This window comes from Nerophis ophidion, linkage group LG08 (genome assembly GCF_033978795.1).
Source record: "Nerophis ophidion isolate RoL-2023_Sa linkage group LG08, RoL_Noph_v1.0, whole genome shotgun sequence".
Classification (NCBI taxonomy): Eukaryota; Metazoa; Chordata; class Actinopteri; order Syngnathiformes; family Syngnathidae; genus Nerophis; species Nerophis ophidion.
In genome coordinates this window covers 12,739,948-12,765,828 of record NC_084618.1, presented here as the reverse complement: position 1 = coordinate 12,765,828, position 25,881 = coordinate 12,739,948, and the positions used below count along the sequence as shown (strand labels likewise).

The window sequence follows — 25,881 nt, the reverse complement described above, 5'->3', positions numbered from 1 at the left end:
AGGTGCCTGCTATGTTAACCTAACATATTATGGTAAGAGTCATTCAAATAACTATAACATATAGAACATGCTTTACCTTTACCTTTACCAAACAATCTGTCATTCCTAATCGATAAATCCCATGAAATCTTATACGTCTAGTCTCTTACGTGAATGAGCTAAATAATATTATTTAATATTTTACGGTAATGTGTTAATAATTTCACACATAAGTCGCTCCCGAGTATAAGTCGCACCCCTGGCCAAACTATGAAAAAAACTGCGACTTATAGTCCGGAAAATACGGTACATATATATATATAATATATATATATATATATATATATATATATATATATATATATATCCATACATACATACATACATATATATATATATCCATACATACATACATACATATATATATATATCCATACATACATACATACATACATATATATATATCCATACATACATACATATACATATATATATATATATATATATATATATATATATATATATATATATATATATATATATATATATATATATATATATATATATATATATATATATATATATACACACACATATGTAGGTGTGGGAAAAAATCACAAGACTACGTCATCTCTACAGATCTGGAGATTTTTTTTTTTTTTTTTTTTTTTTTTCATCTCTGTAGAGATGAAGTAGTCTTGTGATTTTTTCCCACACCTACATATTGCGCTCTACCACGGTATCGAGCACTATTCTCTGGATAATCCAATCAAGACATATATACACATACATATGTGTATATATATATATATATATATATATATATATATATTAGGGATGCACCGAAATGAAAATTTGTGGCCTAAGCCGAATAAAATTTAAACGCTTGGCCGAAGACCGAATAATGAATGCAGTTTTTCATAATTTTTTTTATATTGCATAAATAGCCTCAAATAAATATTTAGACATGTTTTTCAAATAAAGTATTTTTTTATTGAATATTGACATTTTTTTAATATTCCAGTAGCCTTTGCGTTTCAAAAAAAGCACAAAGTTTTTCATTTATATTAGGCCTTCATCAAAACATGCATTCCAAAAAGTATTTTCTTATTGAATATTGACATTTTTTTAATATTCCAGTAGCCTTTGCTTTTCAAAAAAAGCACAAAGTTTTTCATTTATATTAGGCCTTCATCAAAACATGCATTCCAAAAAAAAAAAAAAAAAGTGCATTAAAGTGGAACAAATGAATTATTGTCCTTTTGGCAAAAGTCTGCTTAGCCACAGTAGATATGCTAATAATGTAAACAGAAGGCTCAAGTAAATCTCAATTAAGTGTGTGCTTGTAACCTCATACACTTATACAGGTACACAACATATCCCAACGTCACCGCGTCAAAACATTGCGTCACACGCCACTATTCGGCCTTGTTTTTAACTCAATCCACCGAAGGCCGAATGTGGCTTTTTTTGCCATATTCGGCCGAATATATTCGGTTACCGATTAATCGGTGCATCCCTAATATATATATATATATATATATATATATATATATATATATATATATATATATACACACACACACACACACACACACACGTGAATGTTGTCTATCTGTGTTGGCCCTGCGATGAGCTGGCGACTTGTCCAGGGTGTACGCAGCCATCCGCCCGATTGTAACTGAGATAGGCACCAGCGCCCCCCACGACCCCAAATTGAATAAGCGGTAGTAAATGGATGGATGGATGTATTTTAGCATAATTGTTCGTACATTTTATTTCTCATCAGTTTTTTTAACGAGTCCTTTGTTTTGTAATATATTTGATAAGTATTTATTTTTTGGGGCTTCACGGTGGCAGAGGGGTTAGTGCGTCTGCCTCACAATACGAAGGTCCTGCAATCCTGGGTTCAAATCCAGGCTCGGGATCTTTCTGTGTGGAGTTTGCATGTTCTCCCCGTGAATGCGTGGGTTCTCTCCGGGTACTCCGGCTTCCTCCCACTTCCAAAGACATGCACCTGGGGATAGGTTGATTGGCAACACTAAATTGGCCCTAGTGTGTGAATGTGAGTGTAAATGTTGTCTGTCTATCTGTGTTGGCGCTGCGATGAGGTGGCGACTTGTCCAGGGTGTACCCCGCCTTCCGCCCGATTGTAGCTGAGATAGGCGCCAGCGCCCCCCGCGACCCCAAAAGGGTATAAGCGGTAGAAAATGGATGGATGGATGGATTTATTTTTCTAATTTGGTCATAACTCAAGCCTTGATGATAATCTTTGTGATTAACACATGGCTTCATATCGGGGTTGTAAACCATGGGTGTCAAACTCATTTGGCCCTTGAGGCAATACCAAATTAACATTAGAGCTGGCCCGCCGGTATTATAACACCGCATTCACCGCTAATACTCATATTTGCCAACCCTCACAATTTTCAGTGCCCCTCTCGAAAGTCTCCCGGGGCAACCATTCTCCCGATTTCCACCCGGACAACAATATTGGGGGCGTGCCTTAAAGGCACTACCTCTACGGCGTCTACAACCAGTCGTCACGTCCGTTTTTCCTCCATTCAAACAGTGTGCCGGCCCCTGTCACATGATAAACGCGGCTTCTACACACACATAATTGACTGCATCGCATACTTGGTCAAAAGCCATTTCGGTCAAACGAGGGTGGACGCATAAACAACTTTTAACACTGTTACAAATATGCGCCACACTGTGAACCCACACCAAACAAAAATGACATACACATTTCGGGAGAACATCCACACCGTAACAGAACATAAACACAACAGAACAAAGACCCAGAACCCTTTGCAGTACCAAGTCTTCCGGGATGCTACAATATACACCCCTTGCTAGCACCAAACCCCGCTCATCTCTTTGTTATTTTATTTTCAAATTTATTAGCCTGTGGAAAAAGTTAATTTTGATATTTACCTCAGAAGGCTGCATATAGAAAAGAGGCATTACATTTTTATTTAGATTTTATTCAATATACCATTGATGTTTTTCGTTTGTTTTGTGAAAGTTGATTTTGCACTATTAAGTTATATGAGCGTTGTTTGTTCCATTTTCAGTCTGAAAGCAAATCAATGTAGCAAACTGAGCAATAATTAACGTTTTATTCATGCACTTTCTCTTGCTACTTCAAGGCTTGAACGTTTGATTCATTCATTATTGTTGTTTTATTTTCAAATGTATTATTATCCTGTGGAAAAAGTTTATTCGGATATTTACCTCAGAAGGCTGCAAATAGACAAGAGGCATTCATTTTTTATCAAAATTTGATTTGATATGCCATTGATATTTTTCAATTATTATTATTTGAAACTTGATTTTGCATGTCACTATAAAGTTATATAAGCCCTGCTTGTTCAATATTCAATGCAAAACTTGTTTGGGTCCCTCTTAAAAGGTTAATTCGTACAACCTTGGCCCGCGGCTTTGTTCAGTTTTAAATTTTGGCCCACTCTGTGTTTGAGTTGAAACCCCTGTTGTAAACTGTAAGTAGGTTAGCTATAATTATTACATACGTCTAAAATCAAGAATGAGTAAGATTACTAATTCAATGTTAATATTTGAGTGAACCCTGGCCCCTCTGTCTGTGTTGGTAAAGTTGGGCCCCTAGGTCAAAACGTTTAAGAAACCCCTAGGAAAACATGTATTTAAACATTTTTTTTAACCGTTTTTTGTCATAAAATTCTAGTCAGCTGGAGGCGTGTCTTAATGAAATTAAACAATGGATGTCCGCTAATTTTTGCAACTCATCGCCAAAAAAACGGAAATGCTGATTATCGGTCCTGCTAGACACCGAACTCTATTTAATAATACAACTCTAACATTTGACAACCAAACAATTAAACAAGGCGACACGGTAAAGAATCTGGGTATTATCTTCGACCCAACTCTCTCCTTTGAGGCACACATTAAAAGCGTTACTAAAACGGCCTTCTTTCATCTCCGCAATATCGCTAAAATTCGCTCCATTCTGTCCACTAAAGACGCCGGGATCCTTATCCATGCGTTTGTTACGTCTCGTCTCGATTACTGTAACGTATTATTTTCGGGTCTCCCCATGTCTAGCATTAAAAGATTACAGTTGGTACAAAATGCGGCTGCTAGACTTTTGACAAGAACAAGAAAGTTTGATCACATTACGCCTGTACTGGCTTCCTGTGCACTTAAGATGTGACTTTAAGGTTTTACTACTTACGTATAAAATACTACACGGTCTAGCTCCAGCCTACCTTGCCTATTGTATTGTACCATATGTCCCGGCAAGAAATCTGCGTTCAAAGGACTCCGGCTTCTTAGTGATTCCCAAAGCCCAAAAAAAGTCTGCGGGCTGTAGAGCTTTTTCATTTCGGGCTCCAGTACTCTGGAATGCCCTCCCGGTAACAGTTCGAGATGCCACCTCAGTAGAAGCATTTAAGTCTCACCTTAAAACTCATTTGTATACTCTAGCCTTTGAATAGACTCCCTTTTTAAACCAGTTGATCTGCCGTTTCTTTTCTTTTTCTTCTATGTCCCACTCTCCTTTGTGGAGGGGGTCCGGTCCGATCCGGTGGCCATGTACTGCTCGCCTGTGTATCGGCTGGGGACATCTCTGCGCTGCTGATCCGCCTCCGCTTGGGATGGTTTCCTGCTGGCTCCGCTGTGAACGGGACTCTCGCTGCTGTGTTGGATCCGCTTTGGACTGGACTCTCGCGATTGTGTTGGATCCATTATGGATTGAACTTTCACAGTATCATGTTAGACCCGCTCGACATCCATTGCTTTCCTCCTCTCCAAGGTTCTCATAGTCATCATTGTCACCGACGTCCCACTGGGTGTGAGTTATCCTTGCCCTTATGTGGGCCTACCGAGGATGTCGTAGTGGTTTGTACAGCCCTTTGAGACACTAGTGATTTAGGGCTATATAAGTAAACATTGATTGATTGATGATAAACAAACACCATTGAAATCTCATTTGACTTGCTTTCAGTGTCTTAGTCCATCCGTACACACCTTTTAAGGTTACTGGAAATAGGAATATAGACTCATTAAACGCTACTATGCATTGGGCTGAGGTAAAACCTGCTATTTTAGTCACCAAACCCAAAATCAGGAACTTCCACATTTACCCGAGTAAATAAACTACACCCTGTGTTTCCATCAAAAACTACCCCGGTACATTTAGTTCTTCAGGAACTATGTTTTAGTTCCTAGTAGCGAGGCGGGACTTGTGGAAGTTCCCAGGAACCTTAGAGTGCTGTTTGACACGGTCGGGGCGTCTCAAAGTTTCAGCCGCCATTATAGTATTGTTTATAGTTTGTGTGTTTCTATGACAACGGAGGAGAGAAAGAAGAAGGAAACTTGCGGGAAATTTTGTCTGGGATCCGTGTGCTGAATAACGCTGATTAGTGGAACTATATTGCAGTGTTTTACTCAGCTGTAGTCTTTAAACTAGCATGCACTTTAATATTGTTTATTGATTTGTACAACCTCTTTTAAAAGACTCTTTTCAAGGTGTTTATTTTATTGATACGGACTTCGAAGCGGGGATGCAATCTGCCCTCTGGGACTCAGACCTCATAGTTTGAAAAGAAATGTAAAATGAAGGACGAGTGGAACTAAGGTAAATGTAATCACATCAAATATTCACAATTTACTTTGTTACATGCTGTAAAAGTGCTATTTGTGTAGTTATTTGTCTCTACCACTGTGAAGGAGTGAACCCAATGCTAATGCTAACAAGCTAATGCTAAATTTTGACGCGTTTATGTTGTGGCCGTGACATTTATTCTTTATAAATTGTTATCCACAGCTCAAGTGGACCACGGGGGACTTTCATCGTTTACTGAGCGGGCCACTTTCTGACTGTTTGGACACTGCGGACAAACTGTAAAAGCCGGTACATTTTGTTTTTCAGTCATCTCGTTTTGTGTGTAATTGCTTTTTATTTCATTTATTTACACTTTAGTAAAATAGTGTGTCTATTTGCATGGTATCAGCAGGGTTTCCCGCAGCGCTTTGTTGTTAAGGCGGCCGCTTATACACACACACAAGTGAATGCAAGCATACTTGGTCAACAGCCATACTGGTCACACTGAGGGTGGCCGTAGAAACAACTTTAACACTGTTACAAATATGCGCCACAATGTGAACCCACACCAAACAAGAATGACACATTTCGGGAGAACATCCGCACCGTAACACAACAGAACAAATACCCAGAACGCCTTGCAGCACTAACTCTTCCGGGACGCTACAATATATACCCCTCGCTATCACCAAACCCCGTCCACCTCAACCCCACCGCCCAAAAGAGGCATTAATTTTTTATTTAAATTTTATTTGATATGCCATTGATATTTTTTAATTATTATTATTATTTGAAACTCGATTTCGCATGTCACTATAAAGTTATGTAAGCCTTGCTCGTTCAATATTCAATGCAAAACTTGTTTGGGTCCCTATTAAAAGGTTCATTTGTTCAACCTCGGCCCGCGGCTTTGTTCGGTTTTAAATTTTGGCCCACTCTGTATTTGAGTTTGACACCCCTGGTCTAAACTAAAGTCAAAAAAAAAAATTGTTTTCCTGTCCAGCTTCCCACTTTTAACTCTTTTTTTCAAACGCTTATTTACAGTAAGTCCTTAATTTGATTGACTTAGTCAAATGAATTGTCTTAGTAAGTCAATATTTACTAAGTCAAAATAACGACATACTTAGTATCTCAGGTAACTAGGACTGTTCTGTGTTTTGTTTTTACTTTACGGAAAAAATATGGCTGTATGTATCGTATATTGCCATTCAGCATACTTTGCGGAAAACACAACCAAAAATTTTAGGCTTCTTCACGCGACGAAGCCGGCCTACTTCACCACAGTCTGTAGTTTATAGTCCATTGATGAGAGGTATTGGAGACGTAATAGTGGTGACAGTCCAAATTACTGTTCCTCAGACCCACCCAGGCCCTTGCCCGTATGTCCGCTTGTTCCGGGCGACGCCCCTTCTCCTTTTTCTAGGGAAAACCCTGATCAGAGTAGAGTAGGAATATACTGCACCACTCACCCATACGTGGGCAGCCTGGTTTGTATTAACTACCCGGAACTGTGAAATGCGCTGGAAACAAACTACACACTTCTACAGGATCCTTGGGTTCTAGGAACTTGTACAGGAAACTTTAGTTCCTGGAACTAGAGGTTCCGGGAAAATAAAGTGACTCTCTCCCTCTTGTTTGTAAATAAAGCATCCCCATATTTCTGTAACTGCTACCATGTCACGTTAGTATAGTTAATAATTGTCCAAATACACATCCTATTTAAATATCCATCCATCCATCCATTTCCTACCGCTTATTCCCTTCCGGGGTGGCGGGGGGCGCTGGCGCCTATCTCAGCTACAATCGGGCGGAAGGCGGGGTACACCCTGGACAAGTCGCCACCTCATCGCAGGGCCAACACAGATAGACAGACAACATTCACACTCACTATTTAAATATCAAATCAGCACAAAAAGTCAACGGAGCCTTCTTTCATTTTTATTCCCATCCTTTTGGCATTTAAAATCTCCTTTTTGACAGCTAGATCACCGCTAGCGAGGATGCTAAATGCTCAAGTCGTCAACTCACTGTCCAGCAAGGCTCTTAAGGCATCGAGGAGTTGGGTTTACCATCGTACTATTGCACCGCTATGTTAGCTCTTCTCCACTACACTAATACGTTTTTTTTTTGTCAAAGTGAGCAAAATATAGTCGATACGGTATTAATTATCGGTAGATGGGAATCGATTTTTCGGGATTTTTCTTAATAAATGTTAATTGTTAATCTAATCCCACTCTTGCTGACCACAGCCCTGCTTCCCTGGCACCTGTATCAGATGGTATTAGACACAGGCCCCTATATAGCTGCCCAGGATATGCCTATAAAATGATTCTGTAATTTTGGACCTCCGGAATCAGCATGTCCTCATCCATTTGTGTCCACAAAGCGAAATTCAACTAAAAACCTTTGCCAAGTTGACTTCCTGTCCGTCCCTGCTCATTAGGACGGGTGAAAGTGTAAAATAAAATCCGCCTTGAAAATTTTGCATTTTATTTCGCAAGTAAAATGAATAATTTTTGTGTGTGTTTGTGAAAGACTTTCTGTCCAAACACAAGCATATTTTAGCTAAATTAATCCACCATGTTGCGGTGAACAGCAAATATACAAGCTCTGCGTATATTTTAGACCAAGACATTGACTTGAACGGAAACGACGTGGTGGTGGCGCCATTCCGCGTTCAGTGGAAATCCGGGGTAAGAATTGGTCGCTGTATTTAAAGGGGAACATTATCACAATTTCTAAAGGGTTAAAAACAATAAAAATCAGTTCCCAGTGGCTTGTTGTATTTTTTGAAGTTTTTTTCAAAATTTTACCGGTCTCGGAATATCCCTAAATAAAGCTTTAAAGTGCCCTATTTTCGCTCTCTGGGTAATGGGTTCCATTTTTATAGTCTTTGGTTTGACCTCCCAACCTACCGATCTCAGGGCGGACACTCTAACCCAGGGGTAGGGAACCTATGGCTCTAGAGCCAGATGTGGCTCTTTTGATGACAGCATCTGGCTCTCTGATAAATCTGACCTGACGCTGCTTAACACGATAAGTAATGAATAATTCCACTTGTAATCACAGTGTTAAAAATAATGTTAAAATTATAAAACATTCTCATGCATTTTTTATCCATCCATCCGTTTTCTACCGCACCTGTTCAAGACGTCGCGTTAATGGTAAGAAGTTATTTATTTATTATTGGTTAGTGTGGGGCTTGCCCTCCTGTGGGTTCTTCAGACACCCAAGCACCGACATGAGAGCCTGTTTCAGGGTTACAATATTGTTTTATTTTTCAATAAGTCTCTCAGTTGTTTTCCAGCAATTGTATGTCCAGCCCCAACCCAGTCTCTGCTCCTGGCTGCTGCTTATAACAGAGCGACAGGTGATTAGATTACAAGGCCCAGGTGGGCCATCTACGCACCTGTCGCTGCAGGCCCGCAGGCCACGCCCCCCTCCACAGTTAACTTCAGAATAACGATGTTATTACAAAGAATAAGAGACCTATTACACTCTAGGAATGTTGGTCTTACTTAAAAATGCACGTGTTTAGTTGTGTTCAGTGTTAAAAAAATATATTATATGGCTCTTACGGAAATATATTTTAAAATATTTGGCTTTTTGGCTCTCTCAGCCAAAAAGGTTCCCGACCACTAGGCCACTGTGTAGGTCAGTATTTAGTGAGTCATCAGACTACTTGTGATACTCTTTAAACAGGGCCTGCGATGAGGTCGCGACTTGTCCAGGGTGTACACCGCCTTCTTCACGATTGTAGCTGAGATAGGCACCAGCGCTCCCAAAAAGGGACAAGCGGTAGGAAATGGATGGATTAACTGAGGCCATCATTTTGTCCGCTAATAAAACGCAGACTAAAACTGTATAGAGACTCGGGCCGGGTGATAACACATCCATCCATTTTCTACCGCTTGTCTCTTTCGGGGTCTTTTGGGGTGCTGGAGACTATCTCAGCCCCATTCAGGCGGTAGGCGGGGTACACCCTGGACAAGTCGCCAGCTCATCGCAGGGCCAACACAGATAGACAGACAACAATATCAATATATATTGTGATACAAGTGTAAAATCTGTAAAAATTGCATTCGATTAAAAAAACAAAAAACGATACATTTCTTTTGTTTCTTCGCCGGAAGAAACCGGAAGTTGCCGAAGAAGTTTGATTTCACGGACAAATGCAGTTGCTCTCCGGTGACCAGGCAATGCAGGAAGTAATCGCTGATCAGTGGGAGTGACACGCTATACGCCAATCAGGGGCCAGTATCAACGAGTGTTGTCCCGATACCAATATATCGGTACCGGTATTGTACTTGGTATCATTACAGTGGATGTCCGGTGTTGATCCATTCATGGCGTTTGTTTACTATGTGACGCCGGTGAGCTATTGTATCCTCCGACCATGTTTAGCTATTCCTCATCCTGCAGGGATGATACTTGTAGGAAATGTAATTTATTTGTCGCCACGGAGACGAGGATTAGTGATTTAGAAGTAGAAGCGAATGGACTTTAGCCGCTAGCTAGCTAGCCAGGTCTTAAAGTCCTACTGAAATGAGATTTTCTTATCTAAACGGGGATAGCAGGTCCATTCTATGTGTCATACTTGATCATTTCGCGATATTGCCATATTTTTGCTGAAAGGATTTAGCAGAGAACATCGACGATAAAGTTTGCATCTTTTGGTCGCTAATAAAAAAGCCTCGCCTGTACCGGAAGTAGCAGATGATGTGCGCGTGAGGTCACAGGTTGTGGAGCTCCTCACATCTGAACATTGTTTATAATGTGAGACTCCAGCAGCGAGAGCTATTCGGACCGAGAAAGCGACAATTTCCCCATTAATTTGAGCGAGGATGAAAGATTTGTGGATGAGGAAATTTAGAGTGAAGGACTAGGAAGAAAGAAAAAAAAAAGGCGATTGCAGTGAGAGTGATTCAGATGTTTTTAGACACATTTACTAGGATAATTCTGGGAAATCCCTTATCTGCTTATTGTGTTGCTAGTGTTTTAGTGAGTTAAATACTACCTGATAGTTGGAGGGGTGTGGCCACGGGTGTGTTGAGGGAAGTCACGAAGCTGCAGCAGGACAGAAGCTCTGCTGATCTCTGGTAAGAGGCGACCTATTACCACAATTTTTTTCACCGAAAACTGCTGGTTGACATGTAGTCGGGATTCATGTTCGCTTGACCGCTCTGATCCATAGTAAAGCTTCACCTCCGGGAATTTTAAACAAGGAAACACCGTGTTTGTGTGGCTAAAGGCTAAAAGCTCCCCACCTCCATCTTTCTACTTTGACTTCTCCATTATTAATTGAACGAATTTCAAAAGATTCAGCAACACAGATGACCAAAATACTGTAACGGTACACAAAAATTTCGGTTCGGTACGTACCTCGGTTTAGAGGTCACGGTTCTGTTCATTTTCGGTACAGTAAGAAAACAACAAAATATTAATTTTTTGGGGTTATTTATTTAACACATTTGTAAACAATGGGTTTATCCTTTTAACATTGGGAACACTATAATAATTCTGCCCACGTTAATCAACATTAAACTGCCTCAAATTGTTGCTCAGATTAAATAAAATGACAAACCTTTTCTTCTACCTATAAAAAAATGCAACATTAAACAGTTTCAAGTCAACTCATCATGCTTAATTTATCACAGCATTTGGGAAGCCTGTAGTTGATTTTTTATTATATAAATGTTAAATTTTTATCAACATGTGATAGCATGGGCCCTGCCATTCAAAGATTTTCTTTCCATAAAACAAACAAACTCACACACCGCAAAATGAGTTAATGTTACGTTAAAAGCTTTGATTGATTGATTGATTGATACTTTTATTAGTAGATTGCACAGTACAGTACATATTCAGTACAATTGACCACTAAATGGTAACACCCGAATAAGTTTTTCAACTTGTTTAAGTCGGGGTCCACGTTAATCAATTCAAGCTAATCAGCCTTCACCCCAAGCCAGAACTGCGAACGAGCTGAGCTGCAGTTTTAAGCTTCTAGAAGGTCAACGGGCTCATAGTGATGTTAGTAGTAGTTGACTGGGAGGTGTTTATCATCATTTGGGGAGAGTATGCTGCCTTATGCTCACCTGCTTAACACCTATCTGCTCGACGCTACAGTATTTACTGCATGCGCTCTGATTACGCACTGCTGATTGGCTGTTACCGCTATACATGTAACCAATCAGATGGTTGTGTGGGTGGGACAATGCTGGGTGCTGACAAAGAGGCAGAAGAAGCAAAGCAGCTTGTTAAGACTTTAGCTTAGAAACTCGTTCGGTACACCCCCGTACCGAACCGAAAAGGTTCAATACAAATACACGTACCGTTACAGCCCTAGTTTTGCTTGATTTTAAAACATGTCTATGGAGGAGCTGGTCTGAGAAGTAAAAGAGGAGCGACTTTCATATTTTGTTCATATTTCGTCTTTTATTGTTCATAGTGAATATTGTAAATCCCACTTTCTTTAATTTAATGTATGTTTTGGGTGTCCCATTTAGTAAAAAAAAGGAAAATTCCATTCCGTTTTTTCGAGGTGGTCTGTCTATCGTTTTTAGATCGGCCATTGTGACTTTTGGTATTAGTGTTCCTGGAAAAAAAGGGACCCAAACATACGTACTTTACAGCTAAATGTGTATATATCATTTATACAGATACAGGTACCCAAAAGAGACGAGCAAAGAATCTTATTTGACTTGCTCAACGGCCCCCGGGAATTAATAATAAGTATGTTTCTTAACTAAACTTTCAATAAGATTGAAGCGCAAATGAAAATACTGCTTTACTACTTTAGTCATAATTTTTGCACTTAAGAAACTTTTCTATGACTTTAGCTCCAGACTTCTTCTGTATGTTTGATATTGTCTTTACTGCCACAAGTGGTGGAAAAGTGTATTTCAACTGAGCACAGACCACAGGTGAGAAAAAGGTATTTTTGGCGGGGCCCCGTGGTTAAGAAACACTGCCTTAATTGACAATTCAGGACAAAAAGTTCGTAACTCCCGCAATATTTGGTCTATCACAAGGTACATTTGTTCAAATACCAAAGTTTTTTTTTTGTTTTTTTAAATGTATCAATTACATTGAGTTTATTTACATTTGGATTTTTTTTTGGGCACATACAGTCGTGGTCAAAAGTTGACATACACTTGTAAAAAACATAATGTTTCCAAAAATTTATGCAACTCTTAGTTTTTTGTGATAAGAGTGATTGGAGCACATACTTGTTGGCCACAAAAATAAATTCATGAAGTTTGGCTCTTATGAATTTATTATGGGTCTACTGAATATGAGCAAAAATAAACATAGCAATGTATGTATATTTATTTGCTGAATTTCCCCCAGGGATCAATAAAGTACTTTCTATTCTATTCTATCCTATGTTAATATTCCTTGGCAAGTTTCACTGCAATAAGGCGCTTTTGGTAGCCATCCACAAGCTTTCTGCTGGATTTTTGACCACTCCGCTTAACAAAATTGGTGCAGTTCAGCTAAATTTGTTGGTTTTGTGACATGGACTTGTTTGTATGTGTATTGTGGCCAAACAGCTCAAGTTTTGTTTCATCTGACATCACATGGACAAAGATAAGACCTTCTGGAGGAAAGTTCTGTGGTCAGATGAAACAAAAATTGAGCTGTTTGGCCACAATACCAAAGAAAAAGTGAGGCCTTTAATCCCATGAACACCACACCTACCGTCAAGCATGGTGGTGGTAGTATGCTCTGGGCCTGTTTTGCTGCCAATGGAACTGGTGCTTTGAATGGGACAATGTAAAAGGAGGCTGATACTTTTAGGTTGTCCTGAATAATTTGGAGGTAAAGTGAAGTGAATTATATAGCGCTTTTCTCTAGTGACTCAAAGCGCTTTACATAGTGAAACCCAATATCTAAGTTACATTTAAACCAGTGTGGGTGGCACTGGGAGCAGGTGGGTAAAGTGTCTTGCCCAAGGACACAACGGCAGTGACTCGGATGGCGGAAGCGGGGATCGAACCTGCAACCCTCAAGTTGCTGACACGGCCGCTCTACCAACCGAGCTATACCGCCCGAGTGTAGCTGAGATAAACACCAGTTTAGAAAATGGATGGATGGATTGTGTTCGACGACATTAATGTGAGGTTTTGTCCCACTCTCCCTTGTGGAGGGGCTCCGGTCCGGTACTGGCTGTCCAGAGTCGGGACCCAGGATGGACCGCTCGCCTGTGTATCGGTTGGGGACATCTCTACGCTGCTGATCCGCCTCCGCTTAGGATGGTTTCCTGTTGGCTCCACTGTGAACGGGACTCTCGCCGCTGTGTTGGATCCGCTTTGGACTGGACTCTCACGGTTGTGTTGGATCCACTATGGACTGAACTTTCACAGTATCATGTTAGACTAGCTCGACATCCATTGCTTTCGGTCCCCTGGGAGGGGGGTTGGAGGTTGCCCACATATGCGGTCCTCTTCAATCAACCAATCAATCAATGTTTACTTATATAGCCCTAAATCACTAGTGTCTCAAAGGGCTGCACAAACCACTACGACATCCTCGGTAGGCCCACATAAGGGCAAGGAAAACTCACACCCAGTGGGACGTCGGTGACAATGATGACTAAGAACCTTGGAGAGGAGGAAAGCAATGGATGTCGAGCGGGTCTAACATGATACTGTGAAAGTTCAATCCATAATGGATCCAACACAGTCGCGAGAGTCCAGTCCAAAGCGGATCCAACACAGCAGCGAGAGTCCCGTTCACAGCGGAGCCAGCAGGAAACCATCCCAAGCGGAGGCGGATCAGCAGCGCAGAGATGTCCCCAGCCGATACACAGGCGACCAGTACATGGCCACCGGATCGGATCGGACCGGACCCTCACCCTAACTCTTCAAGGTTTCTCATAGTCATCATTGTCACTGTCGCCGACGTCCCACTGGGGGGAGGTTTTCCTTGCCCTTAGTTGGGCTCTACTGAGGATGTCGTTGTGGTTTGTGCACCCCTTTGAGACACTGGTGACTTAGGGCTATATCAATAAACATTGATTGATTGAAGTTTTGTATCAGTGTTCCTAAAGATAGATATTCCGGCCCCCAGACACATGTATTTCTCTCAATTTGGCCCCCCGACCCAGGCCTGCTTTAAAAAGTTACCAGACCCACTTTAGTTTGACTTGCCCAACGGCCACCCTGGGCCACACCTTGGAGACCCCGGGAAACTTTAATACGTCTCCTGTCATCTAAAGCTGTTATTGACGATAAAATTCACCACCGCCTCAGCTGTGCCAGTGGGGCCTTCTCAAGGCTGAGGAAGCGAGTCTTCGAGAACCGTGACCTCCAAGCAAAGACCAAAATCCTGGTCTACAAAGCAGTCGTGCTCCCCACCCTTCTGTATGGGTCAGAAGCCTGGACCACCTACATCAGGCACACTCGAGACCTACCATCATAGATGTCTCAGAAAAATCCTCAGGATCAGCTGGGAGGACCGACGCACCAAAACCAGCATCCTGGACAAAGCTGGCTTGCCCACCAACACTGCCTTGATTGCCCAAAACCAACTCAGATGGACTAACCATGTAGTCCGCGTACCTGACTCTCGCTTCCCAAAACAAGTCCTTTATTTAAAGGCCTTCTGAAAGCCACTACTACCCACCACGCAGTCTGATAGTTTATATATCAATGATGAAATATTAACATTGCAACACATGCAAATACGGCCATTTTAGTTTACTAAATTGCAATTTTAAATTTCCTGCGAACTATCTTGTTGAAAACGTCGCGGAATGATGACGTTTATGTTGACGCGTGCTTGTGACGTTATTGGTTATAGCGGACATTTTATCCCAGCACCACACACGGCTAAAAGTCGTCTGCTTTAATCGCATAATTACACAGTATTTTGGACATCTGGGTTGCTGAATCATTTGCAATTTGTTCAATTAATAATGGAGACGTCAAAGAAGAATGCTGTTGGTGGAAAGCGGTGGATTGCAGCTGCCTTTAGCAACCAAAACACAGCCGGTGTTTCTTTGTTTAAAAGCTTTAATATGGAACAGGGCGGTCAAGCGAACATGTTTCTCTACCACATGTCCACCGGCAGGTTTCAGTGAGAAAATTGTGGTAATAAGTCGGCTCTTACCGGAGACATGAGCGGAGCTTGCGTCCTCCAGCAGCTGTCAAAGAGGCAGCTGCGACTTTCTTGGCTCTTCCATGGCTTCACTCAGAGACACTGGCGGTCACCACACCCTTCCGACTTTTAGGCATGACTTTATAATCTCACTAAAACTGTAGTAACACAATAATCAGATAAGGGGATTTTCCAGAATTATCCTAGTAAATGTGTCTAATAACATCTGAAAGGCTCCTACTGCCCTCGCCTTTTTTTTCTTTCTCTAGTGCTTCACTCTAACTTTCCTCATCCACGAATCTTTCATCCTCGCTCAAATTAATGTGGAAATCGTCGCTTTCTCGGTCCGAATCGCTCTTGCTGCTGGTGGCTATGATTATAAACAATGTGCGGGTGTGAGGAGCTCCACAACCTGTGAAGTCACTCGCACATCGTCTGCTACTTCCGGTACAGGCAAGGCTTTTTTCTTAGCGACCAAATGTTGGAAACTTTCTCGTCTATGTTCTCTACTAAATCTTTTCAGCAAAAATATGGCAATATCGCGAAATGATCAAGTATGACACAGAGAATGGACCTGCTATCCCCGTTTAAATAAGAAAATCTCATTTGAGTAGGCCTTTGATGTGAGGTTTTGCATTAGTGTTCCTAAAAAATAGATATACCGGCCCCCAGACACATTTATTCCTCTAAATTTGGCCCCCCGAGTCAAAATAAGAAAGTTACCGGACGCTAGAGATGCGCGGTTTGCGGTCACAACCGGGTGACGTGACGAAAAAATAGATTTTAAAAAGATTCGGGCGGGTGGCGGTTGAACCAATTCGGAAATAAATATTTTAATAATCCCAGGAATGTGGGCTGATAAAACTTCCTCATTTGTCTTGTCTTTATTGCACAAGATGTAATACAACCACACAACAGCTCTCATGTCTCTAACGCTTTTCCCGGGACAACTCGAACTTTCACTTCCTGTCCACAACGTCACTTCCCTATCTCTCCCGGAAGTCCCGCCCCCCAGCCAAAGTCATTGGCTAACACCCCGTAGCCAGCCGCTACATTATGCATAGTTCAATGTTATGTTGAAGAGGTTCATTTAGCCCACTGACATGTATTGATAAATGGTTGATTTATACAGGCTAGTAGGTAAAGTGTACCTGACAACTCTTGATGGTAAAATCCATATAACACGTCACAGACGCTAACATCACATGACACCTCTGATGAAGGCTGCAGAAGCAAGCTAGCCCAAACTTGTCAGCTACAACACTTTACCTTAATAGCCTATAAAAATCAAAAATGTATAAATAGTTCAATGTTGTTACCCACATACGAAAAACGAGCAGCACTCTTTGAAACAGTATGTGGGCATGCTTTTATTTTGAAGTGTCTCGTTTGGTCTGTCGACGGATGTAAGGAAGCTACTTCCGGGTATGGCAGACGAGATATTTGTCATTTGTTGGTATTGTACTTGGTAAAATGTTTGATCCACATGCTGTGCATGTTATTATTTTTACGTTTGTAACGTGCTTTATTTATTACTGTGAATTTGAAGACAAAGTAAGCCTTCAAATAACATGTCTGTGCTATTTGGAGGGAGTTACACTTTCTAACCTCACTAATGCCTTGCATCGTCTATATTAGATATATAACAACGGGCGGGTGTGGCTTTGATGAAATGTTGGTTCGGGTGGATGGCGGGTGGATGACGACTTTAGTGATGTGGTTGCGGCTGATATAAATTAATAAATAAATGGGTTGTACTTGTATATCGCTTTTCTACCTTCAAGGTACTCAAAGCGCTTTGACACTACTTCCACATTTACCCATTCACATGGGGCGGCATAGCTCGGTTGGTAGAGCGGCCGTGCCAGCAACTTGAGGGTTGCAGGTTCGATTCCCGCTTCCGCCATCCTAGTTACTGCCGTTGTGTCCTTGGGCAAGACACTTTACCCACCTGCACCCAGTGCCACCCACACTGGTTTAAATGTAACTTAAATATTGGGTTTCACTATGTAAAAGCGCTTTGAGTCACTAGAGAAAAGCGCTATATAAATATAATTCACTTCACTTCACACACACATTCACACACTGATGGAGGGAGCTGCCATGCAAGGCGCTAACCAGCACCCATCAGGAGCAAGGGTGAAGTGTCTTGCTCAGGACACAACGGACGTGATGAGGTTGGTACTAGGTGGGGATTGAACCAGGGACCCTCGGGTTGCACTCGGCCACTCTCCCACGCCGTCTATATAATTGCCTATCTGCGCATCTCTACTAGCAACACAATAAAAAGATAAGGGATTTCCCAGAATTATCCTAGTAAATGTGTCTAAAAACATCAGAATCCGTCCCAATGCAATCGCGTTTTTTGCGTTTTTTTCAAGTCCGTCGCTATCAATGTCCTCAAACACGAATCCTTCATCCTTGCTCAAATTAATGGGGAAATTGTCATTTTCTTGGTCGATAGTATCGATACTTGGTGAGTATCGGTATCGTATCGATACTGGCGTGATGGTATCGATACTTCACCAAATTAAACGAATCACATCCGATTTTTAAAAAAATGTGAGCGCAGCGCTCCTCGCCACGCCACCCTCCTCCCGAATGATGGGTCGCGACTGAGATTTAAAAACACTTTAAAAATCCATCTTCTACCCAAAATAAAATAAAATAAATACAATTAACATGACGCTTGGTGCGTTTGCGCACACACATCAGTATAATTCGCTCCGAGGTTCACTCGGACACGCACACACACACACACACACACACACACACACACACACACACACACACACACACACACGCGTGCGTTTCCAGTGCGACTTAATGTCTTGGTTGTAAACTGTAAAGTATTTTATTGCACTAAAATAACGATAAGAATTTCTCTGTTCTTTTGTTTTGTGTTCATTTTTACAACTGTTTAATAACTAGTGTTTTCTTTTTTACTTAAGTTCTTGTGTGTTGTGAGGCGACTAGCCAACTTCAGTATTTGTTTTCGCCTTATTTGCACGACTTACTTTATTGTAATTGATATTATTACTTTTTTATTTGAATTTCTCAGTTGTTTTGTGTTCATGTTCACAACTTTGTTCAATAACTAGAGTTGTGTTATTTACCTTAAGTGTTTGTGTGTTTGGAGGCGACAAGCCAGGTTCAGTAGTTGTTTGCACCTTATTTGCATTACTTTATCGCTATTGATATTACTTTTGTAATAAATATTTTATTTTTTGACTTAAATCGTTGTCCTGTGTTGTACTATTATCATAATCAATTAATAAAGGCAAAAGTACAATTTTTTTTTTCAAAAGTATCGATACCCCGAAGTCCCTCCCCCCCAGACTGTGAACCCACACCAAACAAGAATGACAAACACACTTCGGGAGAACATCCGCACCGCGGCACAACATAAACACAACAGAACAAATACCCAGAACCCCTTTAACACTGTTAACAAATATGCGCCAGACTGTGAACCCACACCAAACAAGAATGAAAAACACATTTCGGGAAAACATCCGCACCGTGACACAACATAAACACAACAGAACAAATACCCAGAACCCCTTTAACACTGTTAACAAATATGCGCCAAACTGTGAACCCACACCAAACAAGAATGAAAAACACACTTCGGGAGTACATCCGCACCGTGACACAACATAAACACAACAGAACAAATACCCAGAACCCCTTTAACACTGTTACAAATATGCGCCAGACTGTGAACCCACACCAAACAAGAATGACAAACACACTTCGGGAGAACATCCGCACCGTGACACAACATAAACACAACAGAACAAACACCCAGAACCCCTTTAACACTGTTACAAATATGCGCCAGACTGTGAACCCACACCAAACAAGAATGACAAACACATTTCGGGAAAACATCCGCACCGTGACACAACATAAACACAACAGAACAAATACCCAGAACCCCTTTAACACTGTTACAAATATGCGCCAGACTGTGAACCCACACCAAACAAGAATGACAAACACATTTCGGGAGAACATCCGCACCGTAACACAACATAAACACAACAGAACAAATACCCAGAACCCCTTTAACACTGTTACAAATATGCGCCAGACTGTGAACCCACATCAAACAAGAATGACAAACACATTTCGGGAGAACATCCGCACCGTGACATAACATAAACACAACAGAACAAATACCCAGAACCCCTTTAACACTGTTACAAATATGCGCCAGACTGTGAACCCACACCAAACAAGAATGACATACACATTTCGGGAGAACATCCGCACCGTAACACAACATAAACACAACAGAACAAATACACAGAACCCCTTGCTGCAATAACTCTTCCGGGACGCTACAATATAAACCCCTCACTACCAACAAGTATGACACATAGAATGGACCTGCTATCCCCGTTTGAATAAGAACATCTCATTTCAGTAGGTCTTTAAGGCACAAGCTTACATCACAGTCATATTTTTACTGCATGCCTTTGGTAAGTGCCGGAGTGAGAAGAGGTTTTAAAAGGGAAGGGACGGCGTGGCGCAGTGGGAGAGGGGCCGTTTAAAACTTTGGCCCACTCTGTATTTGAGTTCGACACCACTGGTCTACGACTTCCGGTAGAGGCAGGGCTTTTCTCTTAACACCAAAAGTTGCAAACTTTATGGTGGATGTTCTCTACTAAATCCTTTCAGCGAAAATATGGCAATATCGCGAAATGATCAAGTATGACACACGGAATAGACCTGCTATCCCCGTTTGAATAAGAACATCTCATTTCAGTAGGCCTTTGAGGCACAAGCTTACATCACGCTCAAATTTTTACTGCATGCCTTTGGTAAGTGCCGGAGTGAGAAGAGGTTTTAAAAGGGAAGGGACGGCGTGGCGCAGTGGGAGAGTGGCCGTTTAAAACTTTGGCCCACTCTGTATTTGAGTTTGACACCACTGGTCTACGACTTCCGGTAGAAGCATTTAAGTCTCACCTTAAAACTCATTTGTATACTCTAGCCTTTAAATAGACTCCCTTTTTAGACCAGTTGATCTGCCGTTTCTTTTCTTTTTCTCCTATGTCCCACTCTCCTTTGTGGAGGGGGTCCGGTCCGATCTGGTGGCCATGTACTGCTCGCCTGTGTATCGGCTGGGGACATCTCTGCGCTGCTGATCCGCCTCCGCTTGGGATGGTTTCCTGCTGGCTCCGCTGTGAACGGGACTCTCGCTGCTGTGTTGGATCCGCTTTGGACTGGACTCTCGCGACTGTGTTGGATCCAGTATGGATTGAACTTTCACAGTATCATGTTAGACCCGCTCGACATCCATTGCTTTCCTCCTCTCCAAGGTTTCTCATAGTCATCATTGTCACCGACGTCCCACTGGGTGTGAGTTTTCCTTGCCCTTATGTGGGCCTACCGAGGATGTCGTAGTGGTTTGTGCAGCCCGTTGAGACACTAGTGATTTAGGGCTATATAAGTAAACATTGATTGATTGATTGATTTTCTCTTAACACCGAAAGTTGCAAACTTTATCGTGGATGTTCTCTACTAAATCCTTTCAGCGAAAATATGGCAATATCGCGAAATGATCAAGTATGACACACAGAATGGACCTGCTATCCCCGTTTGAATAAGAACATCTCATTTCAGTAGGCCTTTAAGGCACAAGCTTAGATTACACTCAAATTTTTACTGCATGCCTTTGGTAAGTGCCGGAGTGAGAAGAGGTTTTAAAAAATTTTAGCGCATGCTTACTTTTACCGCATGCCTTTGGTAAGCGCAAGAGTGAGAAGAGGTTTCAAATTAATTAGCGCCCAGGCGGCAATTCAAGGCCTGTTCCCGGACACACCCTAGTCTGACTCGCCCCACGGCCACACCTTGGAGACCCCGGCAAACTTTAATAACCCCGTTCGAGAGCTCCATCCCTGCTTGAGCAACACATTCGGGTTCCTTTCACATTAAAGTCCGAAGAAAGGAGTCCAAAAAAAAAACCAAGAAGGCTCCAAAAGTCGCACCGAAGGAAAAGGGGGATTTCATGTTGGGTGTGTCGAGATGCAGAATGTTTACGCCAAACAACTTTCCGCCACAAATAAGACCCGGAACGGGAATGAAAAAGGGCGCCAAGTGTTACCTTTGATAACGTTGCTGTAAATGGTGGCTCGGAAGTCCTCCCGGGCGCTTTGGTCGAAGTCCTGGCCGTGGATGATCCGCATTTGTTTGAGGAAGGTCGACTTGCCGCTCTCGCCCGCGCCCAGCAGCAGGATCTTCACCAGCCGCTTGACGTACGTCTTCTCCCGGGAGAGCCGCCGGTCGATCTCCTTGGAGCGGCGGACCTGCTCCACCTCGCCGCTGTTGAGCAGGCAGACGGGCAGGCACACTCGGAGCACGGAGCGCGTCGGCAGGAAATCCGCCATGTTGGCGACAACTTCATCGATGCTAATTCGGTGCGCGGTCGCGGGGCGCAGGCACGGGACCAAGCCCCTTCCCTCCACTCAGGAAGTAGACTGTTTACCGTCTGCCGACACACTTTGATTAGCGCCTCAGCGCCATTATCTTATCTTTAGGCCGGTTGCGCTTTCTACAAGGATAAAAAAGACGAAGTTCATATTTACGACTTTATAAACTGGCTACTGAAGTAAGCTAGAAAAGTCGGGTAGTTCGCGCCAAACGCACTTAACGACAAACAACCCAACATTAGCACCTTTACGCGATGAAATAAGGACTTTATTGCCGGTTCGTACTCAAATAAAACAATTAAAACGGTCGCTTAACTAAAGTTTGGACTTTTTTAAAGCTTGAAACCGTGATAGAACGATGCCCCCTAGCTGCGGGTGGCTGCTATTGCGTAACACTTTTCCGAGATAGAGAAATCCCGCCTTCTCATTGGTTGATACGAGTCGTGTTGCATTCAAAAACGTCGGAATACACGCTCACAAAAACTAATTTAACCGGAAGTGCCATAGTCATCCAGTACAAAAATAAAAATATTTTTGTACGTGTATGTAATGTATGTGTATGCCACGTCATTTTATGTGATTTGCCACTTAATTTGCCACATAATTTTTGGGGATTTGCCGCTTTAATTTTATGTGGACGCCACGTCATTTTATGTGATTTGCCGATTGAATTTATGTGTATTCCACATTAATTTATGTGCTTGCCACTTAATTTTATTTGTTTTGCTGCATTATATTTTATGTGGTGCCACATTATTTTATATGATTTTCCGCTTTAATTTATATAGCCTGCCACTTCATTTTATGGGATTTGCCACCTTCATTTATGTGGATGCCACTTTATTTTATGTGATTTGCCTGTTTAATTCCAGTGGCGCCATTATCTTATCTTTAGGCCGGTTGTGCTCTCTACAAGGTAAAAAAAGACGAAGTTCATATTTACGACTTTATAAACTGGCTACTGAAGTAAGCTAGAAAAGTCGGCTAGCTCGCGCCAAACGCACTTAAGGACAAACGACCCAACATTAGCACCTTTACGCGATTAAATAAGGACTTTATTGCCTGTTCGTACTCAAATAAAACACTTAAAACGGTCGCTTAACTAAAGTTTGCACTTTTTTTAAAGCTTGAAACCGTGATAGAACGATGCCCCCTAGCTGCCGGTGGCTGCTATTGCGTAACACTTTTCCGAGATAGAGAAATCCCGCCTTCTCATTGGTTGATAACGAGTCATGTTGCATTCAAAAACGTCGGAAATATACACTCACAAAAACTAATTTAACCGGAAGTGCCATAGTCAGCAAGTACAACAATAAAAATGTTTTTGTACGTGTATTTAATGTATGTGATTTGCTACTTAATTTACGTAGCCTGCCACATCATTTTTTGGGATTTGCCACTTAAATTTTATGTGAACACATCATTTTATGTGATTTGCCACTTAATTTACGTAGCCTGCCACATCATTTTATGGGATATGTCGCTTTAGTATTATGTGGACGCCACATCATTTTATGTGATTTACCACATTAATGTATGTGTATTCCACATTAATTTATGTGTACGCCACTTTAATTTATTTTATGTGATTTGCTGCATTATTATTTTTTGGGTGTGGCCCACCACATCATTTTATGTGATTTGCCACTTTAATTTATGTGTACGCCACACTTTGATTAGGAAAAAAAAGACGAAGTTCATATTTACGACTTTATAAACTGGCTACTGAAGTAAGTTAGAAAAGTCGGGTAGTTCGCGCCAAACGCACTTAACGACAAACAACCCAACATTAGCACCTTTACGCGATGAAATAAGGACTTTATTGCCTGTTCGTACTCAAATAAAACACTTAAAACGGTCGCTTAACTAAAGTTTGGACTTTTTTAAAGCATGAAACCGTGATAGAACGATGCCCCCTAGCTGCCGGTGGCTGCTATTGCGTAACACTTTTCCGAGATAGAGAAATCCCGCCTTCTCATTGGTTGATACGAGTCGTGTTGCATTCAAAAACGTCGGAAATACTCACAAAGACTCATTTAACCGGAAGTGCCATAGTTCGCAAGTACAACAAAAATGTTTTTGTACGTGTATTTAATGTATGTGATTTGCCACTTAATTTACGTAGCCTGCCACATCATTTTTTGGGATTTGTCGCTTTAATTTTATGTGGACACCACATCGTTTTATGTGATTTGTTGCCTTAATTTACGTAGCCTGCCACTTCATTTTTGGGGATATGTCGCTTTAGTATTATGTGGACGCCACATCATTTTATGTGATTTACCACATTAATGTATGTGTATTCCACATTAATTTATGTGTATGCCAGTTTAATTTATTTTATGTGATTTGCTGCATTATTATTTTTTTGGCGTGGCCCACCACATCATTTTATGTGATTTGCCACTTTAATTTATGTGTACGCCACACTTTGATTAGGAAAAAAAAGACGAAGTTCATATTTACGACTTTATAAACTGGCTACTGAAGTAAGCTAGAAAAGTCGGGTAGTTCGCGCCAAACGCACTTAACGACAAACAACCCAACATTAGCACCTTTACGCGATTAAAAAAGGACTTTATTGCCGGTTCGTACTCAAATAAAACACTTAAAACGGTCGCTTATCTAAAGTTTGGACTTTTTAAAGCTTGAAACCGTGATAGAACGATGCCCCCTAGCTGCCGGTGGCTGCTATTGCGTAACACTTTTGAGATAGAGAAATCCCGCCTTCTCATTGGTTGATACGAGTCGTGTTGCATTCAATAACGTCGGAAATACTCACAAAAACTAATTTAACCGGAAGTGCCATAGTCAGCAAGTACAACAATAAAAAAAATGTTGTACGTGTATTTAATGTATGTTTATGCCACCTCATTTTATGTAATTTGCCACTTAATTTACGTAGCCTGCCACATCATTTTTGGGGATTTGCCGCTTTAATTTTATGTGGACGCCACGTCATTTTATGTGATTTTTCGCTTTAATTTACGTAGCCTGCCACATAATTTTTTGGGATATACCGCTTTAGTATTATGTGGACTTCACATAATTTTATGTGATTTGCCACATTAATTGATGTGTATTCCACATTAATTTATGTGTGATTTGCCACATTAATTGATGTGTATTCCACATTAATTTTTGTGTGATTTGTCACATTAATTTATGTGGATGCCACTTAATTTTATGTGATTTGCTGCATTATTTTTTGCGTGGCCTACCACGTCATTTTATGTGATTTGCCGCTTGAATTTATGTGGATGCCACTTCATTTTGCGTGATTTGCCACATTAATTTATATGGATGCCACTTAATTTTATGTGATTTGGTGTATTATTTTTTGTGCGACCTACCACATAATTTTATGTGATTTGCCGCTTTAATTTAAGTGTATGCCACATCATTTTATGTGATTTGCCGCTTTAATTCTTGTGGCGCGCCACATAAATTTATGTGATTTTCCGCTTTAATTTATATAGCCTGCCAATTCATTTTGTGTGATTTGCCACATTAATTTATGTGGATGCCACTTAATTTTATGTGATTTGCTGCATTATTTTTTGCGTGGCCTACCACATAATTTTATGTGATTTGCCAGATTATTTTATGTGTATGCCACATCATTTTATGTGATTTTCCGCTTTAATTTATATAGCCTGCCACTTCATTTTGCGTGATTTGCCACATTAATTTATATGGATGCCACTTAATTTTATGTGATTTGCTGTATTATTTTTTGTGCGACCTACCACATAATTTTATGTGATTTGCCGCTTT

General features: G+C 41.2%; 1 protein-coding gene across 1 annotated transcript in view; it reads right to left on the bottom strand.

The window, feature by feature from the left end:
• Positions 1-22,488, bottom strand: part of LOC133557321 (guanine nucleotide-binding protein subunit alpha-13) — a 59,709-nt gene extending 37,221 nt beyond the window's left edge. Inside the window, exon 1 of the mRNA XM_061907698.1 lies at positions 21,780-22,488. Within this exon, the coding sequence (XP_061763682.1) occupies positions 21,780-22,062 (283 nt within the window). The 5' untranslated portion in view covers positions 22,063-22,488. The remainder of the gene's footprint in view (positions 1-21,779) is intronic.
• Positions 22,489-25,881: the final 3,393 nt, after the last annotated feature.